Genomic DNA, 14,843 nt, shown 5'->3' on the forward strand with positions numbered 1-14,843 from the left:
CTAAATTTTGTTGCAATTGGTTTCATAGAGCTGCACATATTAAAACGATGAAAAAATCTGTTTCAGAGGCCATAACTCATATAATACGCAACAAATTTTGAAAATTTCAGCAAAGGCCCGTCTTTTGATTGTGAACAATATAACACTCCATCAGATTTTTTGTTAAATTCACCAGTTTTTGAGTTATCTGCAAAAAACACTTTTACCCTATTAAAATTGGGTGAACACTAACGATTTTGAAGATTTATGCAAAAATCTGCTGTATGACCCATTCTATTTTTAGTAATAGCAGCCAAGTTTTTTCACAGATCACAAATCCAAATGGTCATTTTGTTCAGGAAACCAACATTCATTGAATTTTGTATAGTAGTTTCTGAGGGGATTTTTGAAAGTAACATCAAAAACAGCAAAAAACAATCCAAAAAGGGCAATAACTCCAGCACGGGTCAACAGATTTTCACCAAAATTACATTACAAATAGATATTATGCTGAACGCTTTTATCCGATGTCAGAATTTGGTTATACTTAACGGTTTTTGAGATATATGCAAAAAACAGCTGTCTGACCCCTATGTCCTATTTTTAGTAATAGCGGCCATGGTTTTTCACAGATCAAAAATCCAAACGGTCTTTTGTGCAGGATATTTACAGAACAATCATCAGAAGTTTCATCACAATCCATTCAGTAGTTTTATAGGAGATGATACTGAAGAATTGTTAATGACGACAGACGCCAAGTGATGGCAATAGCTCACTTGGCCTATTGCCAGGTGAGCTAAAAAGCACAAAAGCTTTCAAAAATAGTGCCATAGAAACCATTTTTGGGGGCAGGCAGAGGGATAGCCCCCTTCTGTGTAAAATTTACCCAGTGCTCCTAAATGGTTCCAGTAATACAAACCTAACAAGACACAATACTGATCAATGTTTATTTAGCACTACTTCTACAAGACCATAGATATATAAAACTCACAACCTTTTCAATTCCTATCACAATTTTACTATGGCACATTCTTATTTAATCAAATTTAAATGGATATTTTAACTATAAACAAAAGTTAGGAAATGTGTATTCTATAATACCTACATAACAATAAACTGAGTATTGTAAATGTTTCAACAAAAAGTTTCTGAGATCAGCACTAGAGGTATTATGCATAGAAATTGTCAATGCAAATACGAGATCATTTAAATGAATGGCACTTAACAATGAACACAATACAAATATGTAATTTGAAAATAAAGTACAAAATTATAAACTTCAGTAAGAACACTTTTTAAAGCAAGTGAACTAAACAACAACAACATGTACACAAAAACAAAATCATTGAGCTAAAGTGACAACTGTGTGAACTTGAAATCTTATCAATAAATGCTGTATAAAGCTTTAAAACAAGAGTTTTCTATCGTAGACTGAAAATTTGATGCAATCAATGAAAACTATAAAGGTGCTTGTTGATAGGCATACCAAAATATTTAGGCTGAACTACAAAACATTACATTTGCAAAACTTTAAAACAAATTAACAAGTTACATTCAACAAAACTAATGATAAATGAAAAGTATTCTCTGCAAATATAAACAATTTCTGTATGAAATTCAAATGTCAAACAAAAGACTTTTAGCAGTACATTAAACAAATGTAAAACATTAGGTGGGACTCCCATAAAATAACCTAATGGTGAAATAGTCTGAGATTGGTGTGGATAAGAACTATGTTGCGTTCGTTGCAAGCTTGGGTGACTCCATCGTCGTTTGTCGACCCAGCTGGAGACACAATGTACTCAACACCACTCTGAAAGAAATAAGATTACATTTGGAATAAAAGTAAACAAATTTCTGTGAATAATATTTGAAAGATAAATTCTTAAATTGTTCAACTTACTAAAATTGACAGTGAAAAAGTGAACTTTAAAAAAAATCCAAATTCAATTTTTTTTCTTCTGTTTTTGGTAAAAACAATTCTAATAAATAGCAATGTCTATGCACAGATTTTCCTTTAAAGAAATTAATGAACTATAATAAAATTAAGGATTATCAACAAAGAGTAGGAGGACACCCTGCAGAGATTTTGCCCCTTTTTTCCAAACATTTTTTTTTTAGAAAATGTGAGTAGTTTCCTTGAAATTGGGAAACTTTATTTTATGTATTATATGTAAATGTAATATAAGTACTAAGACTTGTATTTGGGTTTTATTATCAATACTTTACAAAGTAAATTTCACACCTATTTAAAAATTATTTCAGCCATTTCTTTAACACATTTGAAAATTTTGTATAGGGCCTTATATCAACAGTAATTAAAAACAATAAAAGCTTCTTACCAATGCAGCTCTATCAATATTATCTCTGAATGGGAAGAAAGCATCAGAACTTAGGGATACACCCTTCAGCTGTAGAATCCAGTTCTTCCTCTCTTCCTGATTAAAAATGGAATATAAATAGTGATGATGTCAAGTAACAAGCATCATAATAATACAACAATTTATATAGATACTCCAAATACTTTATCATTCTTACATTTGTAAAAGGAAACACCAAGCTCATTTAAGTCTGTGAAAGTCTGGTTTTAGCTTCCTTTTTTGCTGTTGAAGGTGATAACTACCAAGGACAGCATTGTAACTACTACCAAGGACAACATTGTAACAACTACCAAGGACAACATTGTAACATTTATCAAAACATCTATATTGTAGTAATCATAATATCTGTTAATTGTTAGGCTTACAATTAACTACAAGTATTTCCAACTCCCCAAGATTTTGGATTGAACCTAACAACCCAGACTGTTTCCATTGAATTCTCAGGTTATACAATGTATTAACAGTTTATGTTATTTATGTATCCAATGATAGTCAAGAACACATTACCTCAGTCAGAGGAGCAGGTGGACTGTCAAACAGGCTATCCCAAGATTCCTTGTCTTGATCCTGTAAAACAAATTCTAATAACACATAATATGTATACTTCAAATTTATCAGTTGTTATTTTTTTCTCAGCTGACAAAAAATAACCCAAGAGGCTCTCACAAGCCTGTAGACCACCAGGATAATTTTTTGCCTTTCAAGAGCAATAACTTTAACAAGTAGTAACTGACTGAAGACTTTCATAATCCATTAAATAATCATCATTTTATCAATTGAAAGTGTTTTCGATGGTTTTCAAGCTATCAGCTAAAAGTGTACAAAAAAAGCCAAATCCACCAATTTTCGCTTTTCAAGGCAATAACTCTTAATGAGGAGTCTTCCAACAACTTTGATGAAGACATTTGTAGACAAACAGAAGTAGAAGTATCTTTGTTATTTTTTCTCTATCTCTCATAGTTTTTTATATACCTTATAATAAGTGGCCTAACCCCTATGCTCTATAAATAGAAATGGTGGTCATTATTTTCATAGTACCAAAAATCAAAATAATTTTTTGTGCCAGTTACCTGAAAGAACAACTTTCATTAAAACATGTCAAGTAGTTTTCAGAGAAGATTATGAAGAAATATTTACAATGACAACAGATGGCAAGTGATAGCAATAGCTACATTATGTATGTAGATAGCCTCTGTTTTCTGTGTTCACATTTAGGCCATGATTTGGGATTTTTACATTTTTTAATCCTCCCACTGCTGATGCTTCGGTATTTCTTGACGACATTTATTGCCCTTTTGTATCACTACAGTCCCATCAACTCATCATTTGAGGGTTCATTTATCTTACTTTTCCAATATTGCTTTTCCTTGGTACAAGTTTTTTGCACAACAAAATCATTGTCACACTGTAGGTGTTAATTTACTTACGATTCCAACAGTTCCAAGGACATATTGGTCAATAGCATTATTTCTTTCTGCTCTCTTAACACCCTCTCTGAACTTCATTCCCATAACCTTAGGATGCTGTCTTAACCACCTACAACAAAGTTACATACATATTCTAAATGGGGCCAGCATTAACCTATCTCAACCTAATCTCCATAACCTTAGAATGATGTATTAACCACATACAAGGTTACCAGAAAGCTTATGTTTCAATGATATACTGGGGTTATTAAAAACAATTTTTAGTTTTGTCATTGTTTTTTTTTGTTTGTTATTTTTGTTGTTGTTTTTTTTTGCAGTTAGGGGTCTGTCAAACAAATTTGTTTTCTAAATGTAACTGATAAAAGTATGCTGTTCCTGTTGCACTACACATTTAAGACCAGTTAGTACTTAACTTTTCATACATTTGATTTTTGTATTTCTTGTCACATTTTCCAAAGTGCAGACATGATTTTACGTGGTCAATAAACAAAGTAGAGAGTGACAAAATCGAAAGTAAATATACAGTAAAAAAAGAATCATAATGGCAAAATCCGAATTTTGAAATAGCGGAATTCTGCTAAAAGAATGTCTGAAAGAAATCAGGGAAATTGTCCCACTGTTTATTTTCACTGTTTCTGCCATCAATCTACAATTGCATGTTTATTTAAATTCACTGTGGTTCCTCCTATCATTTTATTACATTTTTAAAGAAATTTCCTAAGACAATTGAATTTTCATGGTACAGGCCTTTCAGAACAATCAAAACAAGAGGCTCCCAGGAGCCTGAATTGCTCACCTTGTTAAATTTTTGCCTTTCAAGGGCAATAACTCTAACAAGGAGTTGTCAGTTGACTCCATTTGATTCATTGGAGACTTTTGTAAGCCTCATAATAAGGATCATTTCAGCAATTCAAAACTATTGGCTAACCCTAACAGATTTGGAGATGTACCGAGTATTGTGAACTGAATGACAAGCGAAAATGTAGATTTTGCACATCCAAAATGGTATATCAAACAGGCTTGAACATGTAGTGTATATTGTACGTATAGTGATTCTTATATACAATACAATTAATGCCTATTTCATATTTTTTTTAAATATCAATTAAGAAGAAGTTTTGTTATAAGATAAGTAACACTTTAAAAAAGGTGATAAATTGGCAATACTGCTCTTGTCAGAATTGTAGCCACTTACGAAAAAAAGAATTCGAAAAGACAGCAAGGGGCTATCACAGACACCTTGAAAGAATCGACTCCTAATACACAAAGCAGTACCGATCACCAGATAGTGAATGAGAGAGATAAACTCTGAGGGCCTCAACTTTTTTCTTTTATTTTTTATCATTGCCTTCCTATGGATGCTTCTGTTAGTTTCTGTTTTGGGTTTTTTTTTTGATTGATACCAGAAACATGGAGCTGCGCTTGTCCGAGAAATAAATTTGAATTACAGAGGTATTTGTAAGTAAATAAACTGCAAATCTTACAGACTTTGGTTGGTTTATTGAATTTTGCTTGGCAGGCAATTGTTCCGGGCAGAGCTTTCTGTTGTCACCTGCATAATTGCAACTTGCTATAAAAACAACCTTGGCTTGGGATTAGGCTTTCTTTAAGTATGCTGTCTGACCCCATTGTTCTATTTTTAGAAATGACAGCCATGTTTTTTACAGTGATCAAAAATCGGTAATTTGTTTAAGGATACCCTACACAACAAAAATGTTAACTTTCATTGAATTTTGCAGAATAGTTTCGGAGGAGAAGATTTTTTTAAAGTAATAACATTAAAAACAGCCAAAAATTTCCAAAAAGGGTAACAACTCCATCATGGGGCAACAGATTTTCACCAAATTTTGACCACAGATAGATCTCATCATGCTGAATACTTTTACACGATGTCAGGATTGGTTAAACCTAACTGTTGTGGAGATATATGCAAAAATCTGCTGTCTGACCCCTATGTTCTATTTTTCATAATGACGGCCATATTTTTTAACAGATCCAAAACCCAAATGGTCGTTTTGTGCAGGATACTCTAAGGAACAATCATCTCAAGTTTCATCCAAATCAATTCAGTGGTCTCAGAGGAGAAGATGTTTGAAGAAAATTGTTAACGACGACGACGACAGACACCAAGTGATGGCAATAGCTCACATGGCCTACGCCCAGGTGAGCTAATAGAACTACTATGATTGAGGACTGACCAATTATTAGCTTTGTCCCCTGCAAGTCTGGTACAATGGATTCTTGACTGTTGTCCAGCACCTATCCCAATCACCTGACCACCTTTGGCATAACATACGGAGTTGGACTGAGTATATTTCAAGGTGATACTGGCTACTATAAGGTCCTGATTGGCTTTCTTTGGCACCTGAAATAAAGCAATTTCAAAGAGATCCATTCACTTGTAGCCAAAATATCAAGAAAATGCTGGTTTCTGGTCCCTCTCTGGCTCTCATTCCTTATGGATTCAAGTCACAACTCCCCAAAATCAACCTTATTCTGACTTTGTTGGTACAGACATTGTGGTTCTTAATTCTTTAATGATTCTAGCCATAACTCCTAATCAAAGTGCTGACAACACTGGCAGTTTTTGATTCTTGTGAAAATTATATATGATGTTAAATAAAATTGTGATCATACATTGCATTTTAAATACACTTTTATCAATTTGAATTTTCAGACCAATTTTACTTGGTTAAAATCACTGCTCTTCACCCCCAGTTTATGAATGGTAAACTATTAATAAAAGGGTAGAGAATTTGACTGATAAGTGTGTTAAATGTAACATGCTTAACACATTTTATGCTTCTTGACACATTTCTGCAAGAACTAACATTTATTACTAAATACCTTTTTAAGGTCAAAAAGATGTCCCTCAAATCTTAAGTTGATATTAAGACTAGATTTCAATTCTATTTGCAGAAATAATTGAATATCATAAAGCTGAATAATTGCAAGAAACATTTTAACTGGTTATAAACAAGAGGCTCCCAGGAGCCTGAATCGCTAACCTGGTTAATTTTTTGCCTTTTAAGGGCAATAACTCTAACAAGGAGTTGTCAAACAATTTTGACTCCATCTGATTCATTGGACACATTTGTAAGCCTTATAATAAGGATCATTTCAGCAATTGAAAGCTATTGGCTAAACCTAACAGATTTGGAGATGTATGCAAAAATCTGCTGACCCCATTGTTCTATTTTTAGAAATGGCAGCCATGCTTTTTCAGCGATCAAAAATCTGTCATTTCGTTAAGATACCCTATAAAAAAAATGTCAACTTTCATTGAATTCTGTAGAGCAGTTTCTGAGGAGATTTTTTAAAGTAATAACATCATAAACAGAAAAAAAAAAACGTCCAAAAAGGGCAATAACTCCAACATGGGTCAACAAATTTTCACCAAAATAGATCTCTTCATGCAGAATAATTTTACCAAGTGTCAGATTTTGGTTAAACCTAACCATTTTGGAGATATATGCAAAAATCTGCTGTCTGACCCCAATGTTCAATTTCTAGTAACAGCGGCAATGCTTCATAACAGATCAAAAATCAAAACGGTCATTTTGTTAAGGACACCCTTTAAAACAAAAATACCTTCTTCCATTAAAAATAATAACATTAAAAACAGCAAAAAACATCCAGAAAGAGCAACAACTCCAACATTGGACCACAGATAGATTTTTTCATACTGAATAATTTTACCAAGTCAGAATTAGGCTAAACCTAAACGGTGTTGGAGATAAATGCGAAAAACTACTGTCTGACCCCTATGTTCCATTTTTAGTAACGGCGGCCATGCTTTTCAACGGATCTAAAATCCTCACAACAGTTCTATGCATGATACCCCAAGAAACATTCATACCAAGTTTGGTTCCAATTGGTCAGATGGTGTCAGAGGAGAAGATTTTTTAAAGAAATGACATTCAAAATAGCAAAAACACGTCGAAAAAGGGCAATAACTCCAACATGGCTTGACATATCAAAATGAAAATTTAACCACAGATAGATCTCATCATGCGGAACACTTTGACCATGTCAGAATTTAGTTAAACCTAACGGTTTTGGAGATTTATGTGAAAAACTACTGTCTGACCCCTATGCTCTATTTTTAGTAACAGTGGCCATGTTTACAACGAATCAAAAATCCCCACATTAGTCCTATGCAGGATACCCAAAGGAACATTTATACCATGTTTGGTTCTAATCTGTCCAGTAGTTTTAGAGGAAAAGAGTTTTGTATAATTGTTAACCACGACAGACGCCAAGTGATGGCAATAGCTCACATGGCCTTTGGAGAGGTGAGCTAAAAAGGTATTGAATGATATAAAAAGAATTACATTTGGAACATATTTTTGTGTAGTGTTCAGAAATAGTAGGAAAGTTCCGGTGACATAAGATATTTTGATCCTAAACCCAAAAATCAATACCAACATCCCTTTCGTCTTTTGAAACTGTGTTTTATATTTCAGAAAGATAAGAATGCCATACCATTAAACAACCACAATTTTTGGTGCCTGTATAAAAACTGGAACTTTGACAATCATGATACTTTATATAACAAAAATGCCCCTGTGCATTATTGGTAATCATAACATGTATGTCACATCAGATGATGCAAGTGTATGACTTATTATAGGTGTGACTTACATCTGTCCTTTTAGACACAACATTTTTCATCATGTCAGTATTAATAACAGCATCATTTCTTTTCTGTTGCATCTGTAGACCAAACAATGTTCTGGTCTCCATTTCTGGAGGTTCATACTCTGGGTCCATCTGAAAATCACCAAAAACATTGCTGAACAAAAAATCTTTGTTAACAGCACAAATATCTCCTTCATAATTTTTGCTTTAAAGGAAAGTACTAACTTAACAACTTCCATAAAATACTGATCCTCTTACCTGCAGAACACAGTAGTTGCCTCCCTTCTTTTTCTTGAGGATTTCCAAGGCCTCTGGGAGATAGCCTGGGGCTATGATACCATCAGATACCTGAAATATTCCACACGGAAACATTAAACACAAACAAAAGTCACAGTAAGACTAAACATATCCCCTGTTTGGAATGTCCCCAGTCCGCCACATCTGATTGGTCAAGTCATTCTTCAATATACTACTATACAATATACTACTATACAACAGTATCATTGTTAAACGAACTTTCATATATCATGAAAATGTTCAAAAATCTGAATGGAAATACCTGTTAGAGCAACCTCCAGTGAAATGTCAACACATTTTAATATGAATTTATTTTAATACAAATAAACAAAGCTTACCTCCCTTGATATAATTTTTGCTGTAGGAACATCACATGAATCAGACAGAGCTATAAAATCTCCAAAGGATGACATTCTATCTGCACCTAAAACAGTGTAAATACATATATATGTTTTATATACAAAATGCTCAAGGAGCCTAAATTGCACACCAAAGCACTGGAATGTACACCTGTTCTTTATATGACAAGAAACCTTCAACACTGAAATGTCTAAAGGAACATTTACATTTATCTAAAATATGAAGAGATATACATGTTGTTTTGGAACTGCTCATATGAAAAATTTTTATGTTAAGGCAAATTTTTGGTAAAAAAATTCAATTAGTAAGAATTATTCATAGAAAATATGATAATTTTGAACTTAAACTTCCTACAAATCTTACATTTCTATGTGGAAGGTTCTAAATTTTAAATTATTTTGTGGGAGGGGTAACAGGTATTGAGGGGATGTGTGTAAAAATCATTCCCTTTATCTATGCCACTAACTTTTGTTACAGTTGGCCAAACATTGAGAGATATAGGCCAGAAAGTGTTGCTACAAAACTTCAAGTGGCAGATGCCAAGCAATGCCGCAGTAGCATCTCATTTTTCACTTGTGAATTTGTAATCATGGAGCTGAGTTAATATGACCAATGGTTGAGATCTAGGGCTTATGAATTCCTACTTCCTGTTACCTCTAGCAAATGGAATTCAACCCAAGGAAAGTGTTGATTAAAATTTTGGACTTCATCCATGTTGTGGGCAAGTTAATTTTCATGCAAGACTTTCCAGAGAAAGAATGAAAAATTCCAAAATTCTAGAGCATCGTGCAGTCACATATTTATATGTTTGACATTCGCATCTAAATATTCTATGTCAAGATAAGTAGCACAATTTCTGTAACAACCAAGATTTGAGTTGACTGTGTTTGTGAAGGTATACCCAAGGCATCTGTAATGTTCCAGTCAAATTGAAGCTTGAGAAGACAGACCAAACATGTCTTCTGACACTTACCTCTTGCCCTTGCATATGCTTCAGCTAGTGGAGAAAGATTGTCCATATCTTCTACCATACATACTTTTCTGTCAGCTTCTGACATTCCTTGTCCTCCTACTGCAGCACCTGAAGCAGAAAATTGGTCAAAATTTCAATTAAATACAAAGAACATGTTGAGAAACAGAAAAGAATTATATAGTTGACAGGTTCAGTAATATTTTGAGGCAATGAATGAAGAAATATACAGAAATTGGCAATATATCTGATTGGTATTATTTGTATTCATCATTTATTATAAAAAGGCAAAATACGGCAGTTACTCTTTACAGTAACTCATAAATTAAACTGTTCACATAAAACTAATTAAAAAAAGAAAATAGATCTACAATAATATGGTGCACTGGTGTGGCTAACTCAACTTCGATTTAGTTTGATAAATGAAAGAATAAGATTGGATAATTGCTTTCAGACTTGGTTATATCTTCATATCCTCTAAGCAACACATTCTACGTAGATGGATTTTACTTGTTGGACTGATATGCTTGAATGAAAATCATACCTTCAGAATGGACATGCTTCAACAAGTATCATACCCTCTGAACTGGCATGCAATTAAATCAGATTATTGTTTGTTGGGGGTTTAACGTCCGAGCAGCAATATTTCAGCTATATTCAGACGATGAACATGAAATGGATGATAAAATGAACATGAAATGAAAAAAAAAAAGAATGGGTCACAAGGATAATAGGGTCGACAAATTTTGATTGCCACTGGAAAAAGGGGGGATGGGTAAGGTTGAGCAATTTAGCCTCCTGTGGCGGAGCGCAAAGGTTCCTACTCCTATCGAATACCACAGCAGGGTTCTTTAACGTGCGAGGAACGTGGCATCTTTCCCAACACGGTGCACAACTATGGTTTGCGGTCAGGTTTTCTGTATTATAGCCTGACAACCCCAGCATGTAACACGCCAGGGGTACCCCATTCCACCACCTGGGGCACACATCCCAGTTGCTCTGTGGGCAATACATACTATTATACAAATCTAGCTAGGCTGTTAAGTGTTTTAATTGCTGTATATTCTACCCATTTGTTTTTCATTATTTCAAAAGAATACTTGTCTGATCTGTTGGACATTGTCATTAAAGTTTGAAAAGCTGTCAACTATGATCATCTTGTCATAATTTATCCCATAATTGGCAGCTATCTGAACTTGAAAGACAAATGTCCAAAAGATCACACAGGTGTTCTGCTGTAATAAAATAAGACTAACAAATTGGAATTTGGAATTACTGTACCTGCAGGACTGACATGTTTGAATGATGTAGCAGCTGGTCTATTACAGGCTCTCCGTAACTCCTTAACCAACTGCCAACCATTTAAAGCATCACACAAGTTTATGAACCCTGGTGATCCATTCACAACTAAAAAACAAAACTATCATGCATTATTCCTGTTTTAAGAAACTCAAATTCTATTTTTTCTCTCTAAAATATCAAACACTGAATTGCCAGTTATTTCAAATGTTTCAAACAGCAGCAGTATAGTCAGGTTAGAAAAGTATGATCCAAAGATCGTACAATTAATAGGACTATATGACATTTACGATGAAAATCCTACAGAAGAAATTTCTATTTAAAATATTTAATTCTGGCTAAATTGCACTAACTGAAAGGGTCTTATTCAAAATCCATTTTTTGTTTAATTTGAGGTTACATATTTTTTTTTACAAAATGTATGAAGTAGTAATTCTTTAGATTAAATACAAACCTGTAAGTGGCAGCTGTGCAAGGTCAGTGAACAGTTGGGCAGGTTTCTGATGAGGGTTCATTCCATAGCGTAAAGTCAACTGTGACTCTCCAGCACTGTACTGGCGACGGAAATAGTCTGAGATAGCCCTGTCATACTCAGCTGTATGGTTGAATGCCTTATTATATAAAAATATATCTATTGAAAAATTTGAATTATTTCCATAAGAAAAACCTGAAAAAATAGTTTATAGGAGAAAACAAGTCATGTTACTATCATTGTAATGTTACACAGCAACAACATTAAAGATTCAAAATCCAGAATATTTATACCTTGACAGCTAGTGTCTTCCTCAACTCCAAAGATGTATCCTTGTTTGGTGAACTCTTCATTTCATCAATAACCCTTCAATAGAAAACAGCTGTTACAAGTAATCTCATTATACACAGAAAAATAGGCAATTGGTTTTTTATACTGGTTTTATCACAAATTAGGCAATTGGTTTTTGATACTGGCTTTATCAGAAGTATTTCAGGTTGATCCTGTTAGGGCCGCCTGAGATTCCTAACATAACGATTTTTATGTTAAAAAAAAAAAAAAAAAAATCAAAATTTGGACCTTGAAAAAGACAACATTTAAATGACCCATGTTGTTGGAATGAGCCATAGTCATTCAACTCCACTGTGACGTAACGATTTTTCATGCATGCCTGGTTTTAAACTGACTTATTGTTTTTTTGAATCAGGGCCAATACCCTGTAGAAGCATTATCAATCTGTGTATATCAAAGGAAAATGTCACAAATTACTGATAGTACAATGTACAGGGTCTAAAAAGTAACGGAGTTGGTTATTCATCTTCCCATTGAAACACTGTGCACTCCACTGGAGTCTTCCATCTCTTTTTCAAAATGACATTTCATTCTTTAATTTTTTTTTTCATTACAAACATAAGAAATTAACCTTCATTACAAATTAGTAGTTAAATATTTTGCTTTTATCATTTATTCAAATAATAACAGCTCTGATATTTAAGTTTGCTGTCCAAGAGAAAATTTCTATTTGTTTCTTTCACAATGGGAAAACTTAATGTCTACTATAATCTACATGTATATATGTGGTAAACATCCATATCGTCAAAAATTACCTACACTAAACATTAATTTAGCAGACTTTACCAGATATAACAATTTTCTTACCAAGACAGGATTCTTAGTGATATGACCTTCGACCTTACCTGTTCACACACAACTGTAACTAGGCATGATTCTTTAATCTTAGTAAAACGACCTGTGACCTATCTATTATAATCCTCTGGATCACACACAACTGTTATCGGACATGGTTCTTACTAATATGACCTTTGACATTAACTGCTATAATCATCAGGATCACAAATAACTGTTACCCTAGCATGGTTTATACTTATTAAAATTTGACCTTTGACCTTACCTGTTATAATCCTCAGGATCACAAACAACTGTTACCCTGGCATGATTCTTAGCAGCTGCTCTCAACAATGTCACTCCTCCTTCAGAAAAAAGGTATTTTCAAGGTTAATGTCATACCAGATTTTCTAATTCTGTCTTTCAACTGGTTCAATATATCAGTCAATATGAAAATGAAATCAATAATGTTTCACTGTTAAACAAAAAGATCTCACAGAGATGTGTTATACAAAAATAAAGCTAGAAGATTTCATATGATTTTGTAAAAGATCATAAAATATAAGACTATTACTACATGTATATTAAAGTAGATTAATCAAATAATCTGTAAAAATTTAATTTGATTTGTAACAAACTATCTGACTGGTTATTATGAACATCTTGCTTTAGTACTGTGACGTTCTCAATATCGAAATGTCAACACTGTAATTAAAGAGGGACAAAGAACAGACATGGAAAAAAAGACACATACACAATAAAGAACATAAAATAACCAAAATAATCCATACAAAGTCACAAAAGCATATGAGCAACTCGGACTCCACTAAAAACTGGGAGCATGGACCAGGTGCACCTGTAGGATTGAGTGTCCTCAGCTTGTCTAAAAACACCGCCCAGTTGCTCATAAAAGTCAAGTCCAAGGTAGACTGAAGAGGAAAGGAAAACTATGACACGTTGAACAAATCAGTTTTCATGGTGCAGATTGATACACTATAACAATCCACAAGTTCATGGTGACAACCATAAAACTTCTGTAGTGATGACTTCAATCTTGTAGCAATGTTCCAGACCTTGTTTCAGAAGCAGTATTGTAAGAAGTCTTTGGGGGTAGATGCAATGTATAAAATCCCCAAAACTAGGATTGTTTAATGACAATATATCATCTACATAGCAGAAACTGAGATTAAATGATCTAGTTAAACGATGTTCCTTCTTTTGAAACAGATCAGCTATAAAGTCAGCCTCATAAGAGTGAAACAATAGGTCAGCATGTAGAGGAGCCCAATTTGTTCCCATTGGAATGCAGACCATTTGTTGAAAAACAAGTCCACCACACTTGACATATGTTGATAATGAAAAATTCCAGCATTTTGAAAACATTTCCTTCTGTATATTTGGAAAATGATTAGGAATTATTTTTAACAAAGTATGAGGAATCTCTATCAAGAACTACATATTTGTATCTAGATATACCGTCTTTTTTGGAGTAACAACAATGTACAATGTCTTTGAGTCAGAACTTTAACTGAGTATGGAGAATAAAAGTTTAAAGAATTAATGCTATTGTATTCTGATAAACATCTTGAATTCTTTCAAATTTTTTTCAAGACCCACATTGAATTAATACCACAACGGGAGTAACAAGTGTTGTGGTAGAACTGGAAACCCTCTTTGACAGCTTGAGTATAGAAGTTGAAAGTTTTGAAAGAGGTTTGGTAGTACATTTTGCATATCCAGCTATGAAACGTTGTTTGTATGGATTCTTGTGGAGTTTAGAAATCCAGTACACAGACGGTAGATCACAATCATCGTCCTTGGTAGAGAGACGGTAGATCACAATCACAATCAAAACAGATGTAGCATTGAAACTGATTGACCTACTTAAAACT

At 33.6% G+C, this 14,843-nt stretch overlaps 1 protein-coding gene across 1 annotated transcript in view; it reads right to left on the bottom strand.

The window, feature by feature from the left end:
• Positions 1 to 912: 912 nt before the first annotated feature.
• LOC148613086 (bifunctional purine biosynthesis protein ATIC-like) overlaps positions 913 to 14,843 on the bottom strand; it is a 29,480-nt gene continuing 15,549 nt past the window's right edge. Inside the window, exons 6-18 of the mRNA XM_088595121.1 lie at positions 13,238 to 13,316; positions 12,120 to 12,192; positions 11,809 to 11,965; positions 11,337 to 11,462; positions 10,059 to 10,166; positions 9,064 to 9,149; positions 8,687 to 8,776; positions 8,432 to 8,560; positions 5,986 to 6,152; positions 3,788 to 3,896; positions 2,868 to 2,927; positions 2,322 to 2,417; positions 913 to 1,792 (exon numbers count right to left, since the gene is read on the bottom strand). Coding sequence (XP_088451247.1) covers positions 1,673 to 1,792; positions 2,322 to 2,417; positions 2,868 to 2,927; positions 3,788 to 3,896; positions 5,986 to 6,152; positions 8,432 to 8,560; positions 8,687 to 8,776; positions 9,064 to 9,149; positions 10,059 to 10,166; positions 11,337 to 11,462; positions 11,809 to 11,965; positions 12,120 to 12,192; positions 13,238 to 13,316 — 1,400 coding nt within the window. The 3' untranslated portion in view covers positions 913 to 1,672. The remainder of the gene's footprint in view (positions 1,793 to 2,321; positions 2,418 to 2,867; positions 2,928 to 3,787; positions 3,897 to 5,985; positions 6,153 to 8,431; positions 8,561 to 8,686; positions 8,777 to 9,063; positions 9,150 to 10,058; positions 10,167 to 11,336; positions 11,463 to 11,808; positions 11,966 to 12,119; positions 12,193 to 13,237; positions 13,317 to 14,843) is intronic.

Source organism: Perna viridis, chromosome 7, assembly GCF_037379345.1.
Source record: "Perna viridis isolate PV_CMFRI_1.1 ecotype Kerala chromosome 7, ASM3737934v1, whole genome shotgun sequence".
NCBI classification, from domain to species: Eukaryota; Metazoa; Mollusca; class Bivalvia; order Mytilida; family Mytilidae; genus Perna; species Perna viridis.